The sequence below is a fragment of the Poecilia reticulata genome, chromosome 10, assembly GCF_904066995.2.
Source record: "Poecilia reticulata chromosome 10, P_reticulata-male-v2, whole genome shotgun sequence".
In the NCBI taxonomy this organism is placed as follows: Eukaryota; Metazoa; Chordata; class Actinopteri; order Cyprinodontiformes; family Poeciliidae; genus Poecilia; species Poecilia reticulata.
Window position 1 is genome coordinate 26,922,898 of NC_088839.1, and position 15,087 is coordinate 26,937,984.

Consider the following 15,087-nt stretch of genomic DNA (forward strand, 5'->3'; position numbering starts at 1 on the left):
TTCATCCAGCCTTTCTTTCTTCTGTTCGTCCATGTTTCATAAAATTGATCATTCCAGTAAAATCGAATACCTGCAGAGAAACAAGGCGGTGGTAGTGTGATGCTTGGGGCCTGACATCCTGAGGGAGATTCAGACACCCAACCATTTATTAAAGTTGGTTTGGGGACATTTCACCCTCAGTGAATCATTTAGTTTGTATTTGTTTAGCATTATAATTTATAAACGTTTTGATGTGACGACAAATGAGGAAGAGAAGAAGACGGTGAGCGTTTCGCGGCGTCAGCAGCTCACATCTCCCCTCTAAAGCGTCTCATCAGAAGAAAACAAGGACACAGTGTTCATGCATAAACATCGCAGCGCTCTCGCCGTATTCATGAGGACCCTCCGTCCACCACTGTTCAAATATTGACCACAGTCGCTGGCTGCACTCAGACAGCCTCCATATACCTCAGCTGTCTCTTTCCCCACTTCCACGCCAGCGCTACATCTTGTTAAAAAGAGTTAGTGAAGCTGAAAGGCCAATCACATTAACAGGGACGGAGTGTCAGAAAAGACAGCGGCGGCAGCAGCAAAAGGGTCGAATCAAACGGAAACTCCTCACATTTTAATTGCGAATGTCTAATTGCTCCTATAATTACGAGTAATAAAACTCATCCCGCCGCGCTGGTTTCGAATCGCAATTACTCAACTGCGCATTTGACAGCGAGGAAATATCGTCTTAGATTAGTGTCTAATCCCGCCGCCCAGGATCTCAAAGGGCTTTGAAGACGTCCTTGTCCACGGGCAGCGGCGTGGAAGGCCTCCGCCGCGGTTCAAGGGCTGCAGCCATTTTATTCTGGAGAGCTCCTAATCAGCCACGGTTGAGAAACGAGGGTTTATCCGGCAGCTTGAGCCTGTGGATGATTAGATGCTCAGATGCGGTGAGCGGGGTTAGCAATTTGGCCGGCGCATGGATGTTGCCGTTCCAGTTCTCTTCTCGCTGATAAATGTCATGTGGAGCTGGAGGAGCCAACCATCAACGAGGCTTTCATGGCATGCCAAACTCCGTGCTGCGTTCAAAGACTGCAGGACAGACCGGGTTCAGTCCCACAGATTACTGCAGGCAAATTATTGAACTGTGTAGCTTAGACGTTGGCCGGACGTCTACCAGCGTTTAGAGGCGCACTGTAAAACATTTAACTTGAAAAGGAAGGTTCATCACCTTCAAAATGCAATTTAAGTCAACAAGACAAGTGTTTCGGTTTAAACTCGGAAATCAACGTTCATGAGGTCGATTTAACAACAAGAAACAAGTTGTCTAATTTTGTTTGTTTTTTAAGTTCTGATAGCTCATTAATCTGAAATTGGGAGTTTTAACTTATCTTTGGAATTTAAACTGAATGAAACTGCCCTCACATTTCTCTGTTATTTTAACAATATCAAGTTAAAATAACTACTTATTTTCCTTTAGAATAATTTAAATTCTTGTTTCAAATTCCATTTATGAAATTTCTGATCTAATAAAAAATTTTATTAAACATCGCAATGAATTCTGCTCAGAAACATTTAGCGCTGACAATCATCCTCATGTATGCCCTGCGAAATGTGCTAATGCAAGAACCAACTTAATGCTGCTATAAAACGGTGTCATGCTAACTAGCCTTAGCATTAACAACATCCTATGCTAGCAGCAGAGGAGCAAAGAGCAAGACGGAAGTGAAAGTGAAAGCAGCTTCACACGAGATTGTGATTGACAGCGCTAAGACCCGCCTCCTGGCTCTGATTGGTTGCTTCTAGTTAGCACTGGGAGAAAAAATGACTCCTCTAATCCTAAAAATCATTTTCAGGTGATAGAAAACCGACCTTATAATTGTATTTATGTGTCTCTGAAGGTTCAGAAGCAGATTTCAGGCCTGATCACTAGTTTCTAGCTCCACACTGCAAAATAAAGCAAAATCTGACAAAGTATTTTGGACTAGCTTCTAGTGCAGATATCTTAGTACACTAGAATAAAGACAAAACTAACTTTAAAGTAACTTTTCAGCAAGATGTAGGAACTTGTTTTAAGTCAATATTTCATTAATATTGATGGCAAATGTCTTGTTTCAAGTGAAATTATAAATAAGTCCCTAAAACAAGTTCCTTTATCTTGCTGAAAAGTTACGTTTAAGTTAGTTTTGTCTTAATTTAAGTGTATTGATATTTTTGGCGAGGAAATATAAACTACTAGACAAAAACACTTGGTTAGATTTTGTGTTTTTGCAGACTGAAGCTGTGTGTTGACTCTAGACTGTTCCTCTTTGCATCCAGAGATAACTCCAGTTTTGTTTCTGTTCAGCTGGAGAAAGTTACGGCGTCGCAGAGTTCAAATCTTCCTTCAGGCTAAACCATTTTTAAAAAGTTGGGTTGGCCATTTTGTTCTAGCAAAACAAACTCTTAAGGCTTCGTTGTATGAGGACATTTTCACAATCCTCCCAACTTTCTGGTAACAGTTTGGAGAAAATTTTACTTTATCCATTGGCAGATTATTTAACTTAAAACAACATTAAAATGTCTTGTTATAAGTGACATAATCTGAGAATGGAACTAGCTATTTTTCATCAATATTAAGAAATTACTGACCTAAAATAAGCTCCTATATTTTGCTGAAAATGTGCTCGTAATTAATTTTGTCTTATTGGAAGTGTTTTTGCAGTAGACCTAAAAACATACATAAGATTTTGTGTTTTTTGCAGTGTGTGTTGAGTCTAAGCTCAGACTCCGCCAGATAAGATCCTTTGTGGTGAAGAGAAACCTCGAGTCAAGTCGTCTAAATCGGGTCAAGATCCGCCTCCAGTTGCTTGTAGAACTAGGAGATACAGATGTTAAATGCAGGAGCAGCTGGACGCAGACAGATGCATCTGTACTTTTCTAAATCAGCTTATTGCATTCTAATCATCTCTCTCTGGTGGGTCATGTCCGTGACTCTCTCTGCTTCTTTTCATGTATTTTCGCTGTGCTTCTCTATCTTTAGCGCTCTCTCCACTACTGTCCGCTCTTAAGCACGTTTTGGAGGTGTCAGGCTTTATCTCCTGGCCTTTTTTCATGGCTTTGTGTGGCGAATGAAAGCCTGTCTGAGTCTGTTGGAGAGATCGTTATCCGACAGGGGCTGAACAGAGGGAAAGGAGCGGGAGCTGAATGTGCAAGGCAGAGCCCGAGGGTTTGCTTTGACTCATGCCCAACATCACAGCCTTTATATTAATCCATATTTAATTAGACTTTCCTGTACCGCTCCATCCCTCCTTGTTTACCTTTCCTGTGTTGTTTTATGAGAGGGGGAGAAGCTTGCCACATGGGATTACGATTAATTAGTAGGAAGGGGAGGGAAGGTAAAGCCTGAGGACTCCAGGGACGGGGGTGTGCTTCGTTACTCCTTTATGATTTTCTAATCTGGATACCCAAAAAAAAAAAAAAAAATCTAACCTGCTTGTTATTTTAACATCACTTTGTTGTGTTTGTAAAGAGAAGCTAGCGGGAAACGCGGAGCATTTTAGGCGCTAATGAAGTGACAGAGATGCAGCGGCTGATTTGCATTCATCAGGTGCTTCCTGGAACCTTTAGTGGAGAGATGATGTTCGCAGAAGTTGCCGCTCCGTTAGCTTCGTATAAATGTCTTTACCCAGCCTGTCATTGACGGATGTCTCAGGGTGACTGACTTTTCATCAGAGTCATTATTAAAGCGGGTTCTGCTCTGTTGTGGAGCAGCAAAGGCTCACAACTCCATTAAACTCTGTATAAAAAAAACGTTTTTTCCCTTTTTCACCCGCTCATTTCCAAAATGAACACTTCAATCAGCGTGTTGCCTTTGGGGAAAGATGGCGGGTGAAGGTCAGCTTAAAATTCGGCTGCATTAATTTGATTCTTTATTAGTCTTTGCCCCTGATTTCAGCTGCGCAGAGAAACGCAGCGTTGGCCGGGTGTTGACTTAATGTCACCCATCCATTTTGCTTTCGCTCCGGTTGGCCTTGCAGGAGCCAGGAAAATGGAAGCTCGTTCATCACCAGGTCGCTCTGGCTCCGGGCCCCAACATGCATTCAGTCATAGCTGCGGTGACAGCGCGGCCTGGACTCACTTCCTGGACCACTCACATGTATGGATTACTCCAGGGCATTCCTACATCTGATGGTCCGGTAGACTCTGTTCGATTGGGGATCAAAATTGCAAAATTTGTGACGTTTTCAGCTGTTGGGTTTCCGCTGTTTTCAGCTGAACAGGTTTTCTAAACTAAATGGAAAACCTGTTCCCCTCCTCACCTGTGGTGGCGCTGCACCTGGAAAGAAAGAAACGAAACAAAAGCCTCAGAAGAAACCTCTGAGCACAACTTTCTCTTCACAAAATGTAAACAAAACTGGATTAGCATCAAATTTTAGCGATTGTAGGATTTTGTTTTTGGTAAAACAAAAAAAGCATAAGAAATTTCTTCTGCGAGTACTAGACTGGCACATTTATTTTAGCTCTATTGACCCAGAATGCCAAGCGATTTCATCCACTTCCTGCTTTTAGTACCGTCTCCGGTATGCGTGACGTTTAAATCTGCATTTGAACCGCAGATCAGTTGAGTTCACTTCAACCGGGACCAAGGATTGTAGGTGAACCAGAGTTCGCCCTTTTGGTTCACATTAGACTCCGCTTGCACATTCACACCTCGCCAAATGAACCGGACTTCCTTGGCAAACTGACTATAGTTTCATTAAAGGAAACTAAACGGGGCTGCTGTGAATGCACTCTTAGTCTGTTTTAAATGAATTCCAGTTTGTTTGTCTAGAAAGTTCAGTTAGTTTTGGGAGGTGTGAACGCACAATCAAACTAAAAAAATGAACTCTGATCCGCCTATAAACCTCGGTTTATGTTTGATTGAAGTGAACTCTGGTGCGGTTTGAATGCATAATGTGAATGACAGGCAGACCGGAGACTGCTCCAGAAACAGAAAGTGGACTACAGCGCAAGGCATTCTGGGTAAATGCAACCAAAACAAACCGCTTGTGGTCTTTCACCAAACACAAAAGAGAAATCCTACAACTGCAAAAACCTGATCCTACTCATTTTTGTTTATAGGTTTTCATGTTTTTTCCTTCAGTAGTTTTTGTTGCAGCGCCCCCACAGGTGAGGAGGCGAACAGGTTCTTCAAAAGGTTTGGTTCATTTGACAATGCAGTGAGAAAGCGAACCGCAGCAGCTAAAAATGTAGCAAATGTTGCAATTTTTGTTTACTGGACTATGAAGTGTGAAAACACCTTAATGTAATCAGTTATTCTATTAATTATTCTGACGATTAATCAATTAATTGAATAAACAATTGGCCTAATTAACTGATTTTTCATTTAACTTTAGGTTTTTCTATGCAGTATTATAAATTAATTAAAGGATGCAAATAAATTATTTAGTTCCTTTTTTAGATGAGAAAAGAAACATTTTATTGCCTAAAGTGCAATCATATATAATTACTTTTAGTGAAGCTACTGGCGAAGCTGAAGCTGTGCCACTTGAGTTTTGGGTAAAACATATTTACAGGCAAAGGTGTTTTTATCTTAAATATAAATATATTTGTACAGTTTTGACTGAATAACTGCTGTGAATATGTTGCTTTTTTAGTCAATATACTCCAGTTAATGATTAATCGTTTACTAAATTAGTTGACAATTAATCGCTGTGAATCCGATTAATCGCTTCAGCCCAGTGTGGATATAGTCGGGCGTTTGACAGATTGACTGACAGCAGCTGTGCCATCTGTATTCTGACGGATATTCAGCTGGATGATCTGTGAGCTCATGCATTTTAAATGCAGCCGTTCATCGTTTTTTCATGTTTATCTCTTTTTTTTTTTTTTATAAAATGCAGAAAGGGATCCCCATCGGGCAGTTCTGCAAGGACTTCAATGAGAAAACCAAAGAGCTGAAGGAAGGCATCCCACTTCCCATCAAGATCCACGTCAAGGTGCGTCTCTTTAACCCATCTCTGACCCTCCTCTCTTAACACCCATCCCTCCCACAAATGGGGTTAATCCCACTGCAAGCTGCATAGCATCACTGGAGCACCTCCATTATTCATACTCCACCACTGAAGTAAGCCTTTCTATTTGCATTCATTAATGAAGCAACAATGCCCAGAGGAGCTTGGAGTCAAGAGACATTAAACACACAGAGGAGACGGGACTTACTCAGAAAATGAGTGTTAGTTTGTATTTTACTCCAGCAGATATTGTTTTGACTCGTCATACCTCCTCCTCACTTTGTGTGTTGTTTCAAATCAGGAGTTGTGTCCTCCCAGCCGGCTGAATGTGCGTTATAATGAGATTTGTGCTGAAAAGAGGGGGGGTGAGCCTAATCCTTTAAAAGGCATGAATTTAGTCTCCAACGCAATATCCAGCAACAGCTCTGCCAGCACAGCAGGGGCTTATGCATTAGTGCCATCTGCTGGTGGGTGTTGCTGCTCTGCATGCTGGGTTTAGTATAGATGTGTTCGTTTTACTGCTGCATTTCGGCTGCGGCGCATCAGCGGCTTCCAGCAGATCTCTTTAAAGGGCGAATGAGCAGTTTGGGCAGATGGAGCCAAACGTTTCTGTGCGTTAAATAAGAAGTCTGAAGCCACAGGGCAACAGCTGGAGATGGCTATGCAAGTATTTATGCCACTTCTCACATTTTCAGCATGTTTTGTTGAGTTTTATCGAAGAGATAAACTGAAAATGATCCTCAGTTATGAATTAGAATGAAAAGGATTCATGATTTTCTTCTCTTTTTTTTACCAATGAGAGTCTGTAAAATGTGGCTTTTAGCTAAAGAAAATTATAAAATGACCTAATTTGTAAATAAGTTGCGCATTTATTGCAATATATTTGAGGGTTGGTTGGTATGGCTGAAAACACATCACAATATAAACGTTTCTTCTCAGTCAATGTTAATAATTATTGATTAGTTTTTTATTTTAAATATCCAAAATGCTGCCACACTGGTGATGTGACCTTTATTATTTCATCCACTTGAGCTGTTGTATTTTTCTCCTTTCTGATCTTTTTTATTTTTAATCAGTTATGGGGCGCAGTAGCATGATGGCGCATTAGGGCCATCGTAGATACAAAAAAGGAGGAGTACATTTCTGCCAAAAGCTCAGAAATCATCAGATTAATCTCAGAAATGTTCAAGAAAAAACAAGAAATTTCTGAATTTGAAAATTTGCTAGAAAAAAACTTGTGAAAATTTCAAATGTCAGTTTTTGATTTTTGGCATCCTGTCTGCTGATGTAATTTAAAGAAATAACATTATATTTGGTTTCACTGTAACAAAATGTTTAAGTCCTGGAGGTGTGAGTACTTTTTTGATACACTCCACACTTTCCAGTGATTTTTACCCTTCAGACTGAATTTGAGCTGCTCATCTGTATGCTGCGCTCCAGCGTTTCAGCTGGCAATAAAGGATCACTATGACACATCACAGCGCATAAATAAATATTGAATTAACTGCGGCTGTGCCAACAGAGGGAGCTGCATTGTCCTTCTCTCAGTCTGGAGACGCTTTGTTCAGCAGTCTCTCTTCACCGGTTTGATAAAGACTGAGAAGTTCAAGGTACATTCGAGTTTAAAGACGCTTGTTGTTGTGAGACTGATGAAATTGTCACCAGTCATCAGTCAACAGGCGGCAGAGTTCATCACAGACGCAAATATGAACAAGGTTAACAGATAAATATCACCTGGAGCGGTGACGGTAAACATGGCGGTAAATGGCTGCCTCTGCATGAGAAGCTAAAGTTTGCTTTTAGTGAGCAGAAATAATGCTAATATGTTTTCCTTTTAACGAGCCAGACTTTCTGGTTATCGCTCCTTAATCAATACTTTCCCCTGACTTATTTACAGGTGCTTTGAAAGTTTTCTCTGGACTTTGTTTTTCACTCCTTAAGTCGACCATATACAGAAGCAGAACAGAAAATATTTAAGCTCCATCAAGGTCATTTCAATTCATCTGAAAGCTGGCGTATAAGGACGTGTCTACTGAAGGATGATGAATAAAGCTGCAGTATGCAACTTTTGTGAAAAATATTTTTTTACATATTTGTTGAAACTTACCATGTCGTAACAGTTTTGTAAGAGACTGAAAATCTGTGAAAAAAATGTCTTTCCTCTGCCTTCTCCCAATGCAAACTACAATCAATCAATCAGAACTGGGAGGCGGGTCTTAGTGTTGTCAATCACCCTCCGTGTGGCGCTGGTGGCTATGCTAAAACCACCAGTGTCAGTGGATAAACGGTTTTCCTGTAATGGTAAGTTGTTACCACCATTACCACATTTAGCAGTGAGTACATAAGGTTGATTGGCAGCGCTAAGACTCTCCTCCTGGCTCTGATTGGTTGTTTTTGGCTATATTTCTCCAGACGGCAATAATAGGTCAGGGAATAGGAGGAAGAGATCGATTTTTTCACAGAGTATCTGTCTCACATTGTCACAAATAGGTGACAGTTTTAATGAATATGTAAAAGAGATATCTTTTAAAATAAAAGTTACATACTATTTCTTAGAGACATGACATTCAGATACTGTTCATCTGCTCTTAAGACATCTGAGGGCTGAGTCAGGTTCACTTTCTATGGAAAACAAAAACAAAAACCGAACAGTTAATGGTTTTCTAAAGCAAAGAGAAGCACAATTCCAGCCATATCTGCAATACAGTATGCAGGGTGATACAAACCAGTAATATATGACCTTCATATTTATTAAATATCAAAAGGAACAAATCCACATTTTGGGTTTCTGCTGCTCCTGAAAACAGCCCAAATGCTTAAAAAATAAATAAAAATACATCTTCTAGTGTCTCGAAGATGAGTTGTTTCAAAAACCTCTGGAATGTAACGTCAAAAATCAGCAGGCACTGCCCAGACGGTTACCTAGCAACCCCAGCAGAGCTGCACCTGTCTCCTAGCAACCCACTGGGGGGGTCGTTGCCAGCAGAAGCTTATTTTGATTTAAAGTGACAAGACGCCATAAAACAGACTAAAATCTCATTATTATCTGTACACACAAAATGTAATGTGATGTTTTGTATAGACCACAGATCTTTCCTAATCTGCTCAAGGAAACATAATAAATAACCATTATTAGTGTAATATTAAATAGTGTCGTCATTTACATTAATACAGTGGTTACTAGAACATTTCAGCCAACAAACAAAGCAAACTGACAGTCTGGTTAAAACAACTAGTTTTATTTTAGTAATAGCTTAAACGCGTGATGTTGTAGAAAGTATAATGTTTGGACAAAACTAGGCAGATATTTTTATCTCCTTTGCTGCACTATTCTAGTTGCTAAGATACTCAGGAGTATTTCTCACAATTGTTTTTTTAAAGACGTTTTAAAAACTCCCATACCGAAGCTGTTGTTATTCTTTTATTTATTTTCCCCCCTCGTCATAAAACCCCCGGCAAACATGTTTGTTTTATTTTATAAAAATTGTTGAAAAACTCCTGGCTGGACCTTCAACAAGCAATAACAAGCAACGGCTTCTCCCTAGATGGAGAAAAATTCAGTTTCCTCTGCTGAAAGGTCACTGCTGGTAGATAACTCGATGCTGATGACAAATCACCAGCTCCGTCGGGTCGCCTCAGTCCAGCCCACGGTCGCCTGTTTGCTGTTTTATATAAGACAGATAAAAATTGATCCAAAGCAAACTTTTCACCAGATGATTTATTGATTGGATCAGTGTGTCGGTTTTTGTTTTTACAGCGAGGTGGCAGAGAAAAAAGGGTCAGAATAACTCAGTCAGGCTGATGAGATTATTTTTTACTCTGCTCCTCAGGGCAGCATGGAGAGCAGGAGAGCAAAGAGGAAAATAGAAATACAGCCAGTGAGTTTATTATCATTTTATGAGCATGTGGGGTTTTCTGTCATCTCCAGAGTTAGCTGGGGCGTCTTATCAAATTACCGGGGGACGAAATGAGTGTAAAAGATGCTTTTAGTGGCGATTATTCACACGTAACAAGGTCCAAACTCAATGGTTTGTTTCTGTCTTAAAAGCTTTCCCTGCCGTAAAGAGACCCAGCAAAGATGTGAATAAAAACAAACTGTACCTCTGAGGATTCATATGAGACCAAAATAATCTAAAGAGGAACAAACTTAACATTTTAAATCTTTTAAAACTTGGCAAATCATCCAGGGTTTGAATGAAAACCAGCATCTCTGCAGATCCTTTAATACAGACGCAGTCATGTGAAAAACTAAGTACACCCTTTGGTGTTTACATTGAAATTAAGAGGAAATTAGTGACCAGGTTTTGGTGTTTTGGTGATCTGGAGCGTACACTGCGAAGGGGTTAAAAGAAAAAAAGTAGCAATGACCTTAGATAAGCGACTGTTGTAGTTTAATTAAGAAATGTCATTGCACCAGAAAATATGGAAAAGTCATTAAAAGCAAGGATTTACGTATAAATATGTACACTTAAAAGACAGAACAAAAGAAAAACGTTTCAAAGAAAATTTTATAACTTTTGAAAATAAAATAATGCAAAAAAAATGCAAAAAAAAAATATCCAAAGATCATTTGGTTTGTTGTTTGTTTACAGAAAAATATTTATATATATTAAAACATATTTTAAAAACATATGAAATACTAGCTTAGCAAAAACATAAAAACAAGAAAATTGTAATTTAGTTTTCTCAAAACAGAATAGAAGAACAGAAAAATTTGAAATATTTGTCTTACAAAAAACATTAATCTTTTTAAAAATAAAAAATTATGTATTTATAAATACATTTCTATAAAACACAGAGAAAGGTAAGATAAAATGTTTTATTTAAAGGCAAAATTATGAAGTAAATACAATATAACAAACTGATGAAAAAGTTCTTAGAATACATTTAAAAAACCATAGAACACAAAAAATTTGTTTTTGGCCTCAGAATTGTGTAAATTTTCAACAATTGTTTAAAACAGATTCAGTTTGAAACAGAAAAACTGCCAACAGACAGACCAATTTTCAGACTCGTATATTTTAAAGTTCACGTTGTAAATCAATGTTCCTGTCAAGGTAAAAACAAGGCCTGAGGATTTTTCTTCTTCACCACATCCTGTAAAAACAGAGTCAAGGACACTTCGCCCAGATAAAACCATCTGTATGTTCTGGACTCCAGATCGCTCCGGCTGGTCTCTCGTTTGGCTCGTTTCCTCTGCTGTTTGGCATTCTTGCCTTCACTCAGGCTGTCTTAAAGAGTTACTGAGCAGAGGTTGTGCTCAAATTATTACACAAGAAATAAAACTGTGCATAAACTAGTCTCCACTTATTTTCTTCCCCACTTGAATTCACTAAGCCATTACAAAACAATGTTATCGTTTATCGCTGGACAATTTCAGCGTGTAGTGGTTCGGTTCGATTCCAACTTCTAGGGTCACTGTTAATTTAGAAACTATTTTTCTATTCAAGCAGTGAAAAAATTATGTTAAAAGTATCAATCAATCAATCAAATTATATATATATAGAACATTTCATCAGCAAGGCATTTCAAAGTGCTTTACATCATTAAACACAAAAACAGAGTCATGAAACATTGAATCAACAATCAAAAACAGTAAATTTCCTGCTGAGTCAAAGTTCTGCCCTTATGGGTACCTCATCCAAAAAAAAAAACGTATGTGACTGACCAGAGGAAAAGGCAGTAAACAAACTAGAAGGTTCCATACTGTAGCAAATGTGACTTCACACTTCATGAACTTTGTAACTGACAGCCACTCTGGCAGGCGGTTGCTATGGAGTTGCTACGGCAACAATGAAGAGGCCCCAAGCTTAGAACTAGCTCTCGCCTCGTTTCTATCTAACTTATAAACAGTATAAGTACATTACAGTTACTACTCAGTTACAGTTTTTAAGTACTCTATCCACCTCTGTGTAATACTAAGGTAAATATCAGTGATATTTACTGTAGTACTTACTGCCGAACTAGCAAAATTAGCTTAGCTAATGTAGCTTTTATCTGCCAGCTAACAAGGACATGTAGGCTACATGTTTGTTACTACATGTACTTCCTCTGCCAGTCTCGTTAGTCACATGAAGAGTTTGTACATCCTTAAAAATCCATTTAAATGTTGATAGTATGGGTCCATTGATTTCAGGTCATGTTGTACACACTCTTTGTGTTCAACAGGTAGTGAACTGTATGAGATTGGAGGCAGCTTGTCCACATTGTCTGACATGTTTCCATTGTCTATCTCATTTGGGTCAATCCCAACAGCAGTAATTTTGTTACATACTTTCTTTTTGTTTGTCTTGAATCCACAGTTTATCTATGCTTTGCACTGGATTTACCTACCAAAATGGCGGTTCAGTGGCACGGCTCACTTCTGGTTCAGACTTATGGAAACTATGTATTTCTTAAAAATAAATCAATCCTAGTATTTGTAAACTTTCTGCAAAATTTCATTGACAAAGAATTAAATTTGTGGTTCTGATGTGTGGAAATGTAAATAATTGTGATGAAATGATGAGTTGAGATTTTTTATGCTCTGTGTTGCTCTGTGTCTCTGCAGCCTGACAGAACGTATGATCTGAAGATCGGCCAACCCACCGTCTCTTACTTCCTCAAACAGGCAGCAGGAATCGCTAAAGGGGCCGGCAAGACAGGTGAGAGCGTTGTCCTCTAACCTGGCTGTGGCAGGCGTCGCTCCATGTAGTCAGTGTTGAGATGTTTTATTCATGAGAAGAGGGAGCACTGCAGCTCACACAGGAAGAAGATTTTTCCTGGATTTCCACCTTTTTGCTCCAAGCTATCCTCACCCTTGTTGCCAAAAATCAGAGCTGCATCTGTTCTCTCATCCACCTCCTACTCACTCTGTTTACTCCTGCAAACATTGTAGGAACGAAACAATTAATTGTGATTAATTGTTTGTTGAAACAATCATCAATTAAATCATAACCTGGAGTATACAGACTGAAAAAAGGCAATTTGCTGAAAGAGCAACTCACTCAGAGCAACAACTGAGCCAAAACTGTACAAAAATATTTATGCTTTTTATATTTAAGGTAAAAAAAAAATTTAAAAAAGAAAAAAACACAAAGTGACAGATTTAGCTTCATCTGATTCAAATTCTGTAAAAATATCTCTTTCTAAGGACCTTTTGTTATTCAATTATTAATCAGTAAATCAAAAAAATATCATAATCAGCTCAGCCCTGATCTGGTAGGTTAAGCAGAAAGGTTGAACTTTCTTCATGTGAAGAAATTTGAAAGAAATTTGAAGAATTATTTTAGCTGTAGATGCATTAATTTCTACAAATGATCAAGTATTCGCTAAAGAAATGCTATGTTGCTGATTTTAGGCAATAAAATTGGCATTCTCTTAATAAAATGATTTGATATTTGCATCTTTTAATATATTTTTAATATTGTATAAAAATATTGCTCAAGTGTTTGCAATAAGTTCCATTTTTCTTTATCAGATTAATTGATTAATCGTCAACGTAATCAATTAATTGATTCCTAAAATAATCATTATTTGCTGCCCTAAAACTTTCTCTGACTTGCACGAGCTGAAAATTGCTTTCTTTTTTTCTTGTAACTGTGAAGGCCACGAGACGGCGGGGATGGTGTCGGTGAAAGCCGTGTACGAGATCGCGAAGGTCAAAGGTCAAGACGAGTGCTTCAAGATAAGGGACACCTCCCTCGAGACAGTTGTCAAAACCATCATCGGCTCAGCCCGCTCGCTGGGAATCCAAGTTGTCAACGAGTAAGATCAGAATCTAACCTGAGCACCAGTTCTCAGATTAAGTTGCTATGCCCTCAAATGTCCACTAGAGGTCAGCAGAGAAACCGCAAAACTATTAATACCGGATTTTTTTTGCTGTTTGCTCTTAAGATTAATAAAAAAGAAAAACATGTGCAGCAAAGCAGGTTTTTACAACATTGAAAGTTTCTCAATGTGAAAAGGGAAGATTTGCAATTTGAAATGGAGACGTTCTTGAGTTTTAAATCACAACTACGACTTCATTATGCATTCATTCAGCCATTAACGATCTGAAATTTCCTTAATTTGTCTACAAATTATTGATCTGCAAAACAGCTAATTTCCTCACAGAGCAACAAGGGTATAAATTGTTTTATTTGTCACATGTTTGCAATTAGATTTTGTAGAAAATCATGTTTTATTTGTTTACCTGTGGACATACACTTGATTATCTGACTAAGTCTTAAAATTCAGGTTCATGTTGTTTGAGGTTAAATGTCGTTTTAAGTTCAATATATTATAATGAGTTAATTGATCAGACTCTTTCTTTCAGTCAAATGTTATAAAAAGAAAATAAATTATTCAACCAAGCACTAATCACCTTAGTAAATAACATAAATACAATTATTTGTTAGTTTTGTCTTATTTTAAGTGTACTAAGAAATTTACCCTAGAAACTAAATCAAAGTCAATTGGTCAAATTGGTTATTTTTTCCAGATTATTGCTTGTAAGCAAACTTCCTCTGCACCATTTTACCTTTCATATAGACAGGTACTTATCATTCATGACAAACACGCTGCTCTGTTTATTTTGCTATTTCTCATTATTCGCTGACATTCTGCTTTTGCTTCCTTAATGAAATGGTTTTCAAAGGATCTGTTGAAACCCGTCAAACCTAACGTCTCCTGCTGCTGCAGCACATTATGATTTATTGCTTGTAACCTCAGAGGATAAATTCCTATCGTTGCCTCATTAATGGTGGATTCATCTGAAAATGGTTGGTTCAGCGCTGCTGCAGTAAAGCATTTGTTCGCTGTCTGATCGTCTGGTTTTATTAAGATTAAACCACAGGGCGACAGCTTTTTATTGCTCACACTTATGGGGGTAAGTTGTGGTAAATCTGTATTTCCTTGAGATAATTTTGTTTTATTTCCTGTCCAGCCTTTCAGCAGATGAGTACAAAGTCTTCCTGGAGCAGAGAGAGGAGAAGCTGAAGGCGGCTGCTGCAGCAGCAGCTGCAGCCGCCGCAGCCGAGGCCACAGCGGGGAAAAGGAAATAAAAACCTGCAATAGTTTCCTGTATTTGTTTATTTTGACTTTATATGTGTACTACATTCGCTTAAAACCTGATTAATAAAAGTTTTATGTTTAACAAAGA

At 38.5% G+C, this 15,087-nt stretch overlaps 1 protein-coding gene across 2 annotated transcripts in view; it reads left to right on the forward strand.

The window, feature by feature from the left end:
• mrpl11 (mitochondrial ribosomal protein L11) overlaps positions 1 to 15,087 on the forward strand; it is an 83,526-nt gene extending 68,439 nt beyond the window's left edge. For both annotated transcript variants that reach the window (XM_008420794.3, XM_008420795.3), the window contains exons 3-6: positions 5,856 to 5,951; positions 12,517 to 12,610; positions 13,553 to 13,712; positions 14,872 to 15,087. In XM_008420794.3, the coding sequence (XP_008419016.1) occupies positions 5,856 to 5,951; positions 12,517 to 12,610; positions 13,553 to 13,712; positions 14,872 to 14,989 (468 nt within the window). In that variant the 3' untranslated portion in view covers positions 14,990 to 15,087. The remainder of the gene's footprint in view (positions 1 to 5,855; positions 5,952 to 12,516; positions 12,611 to 13,552; positions 13,713 to 14,871) is intronic.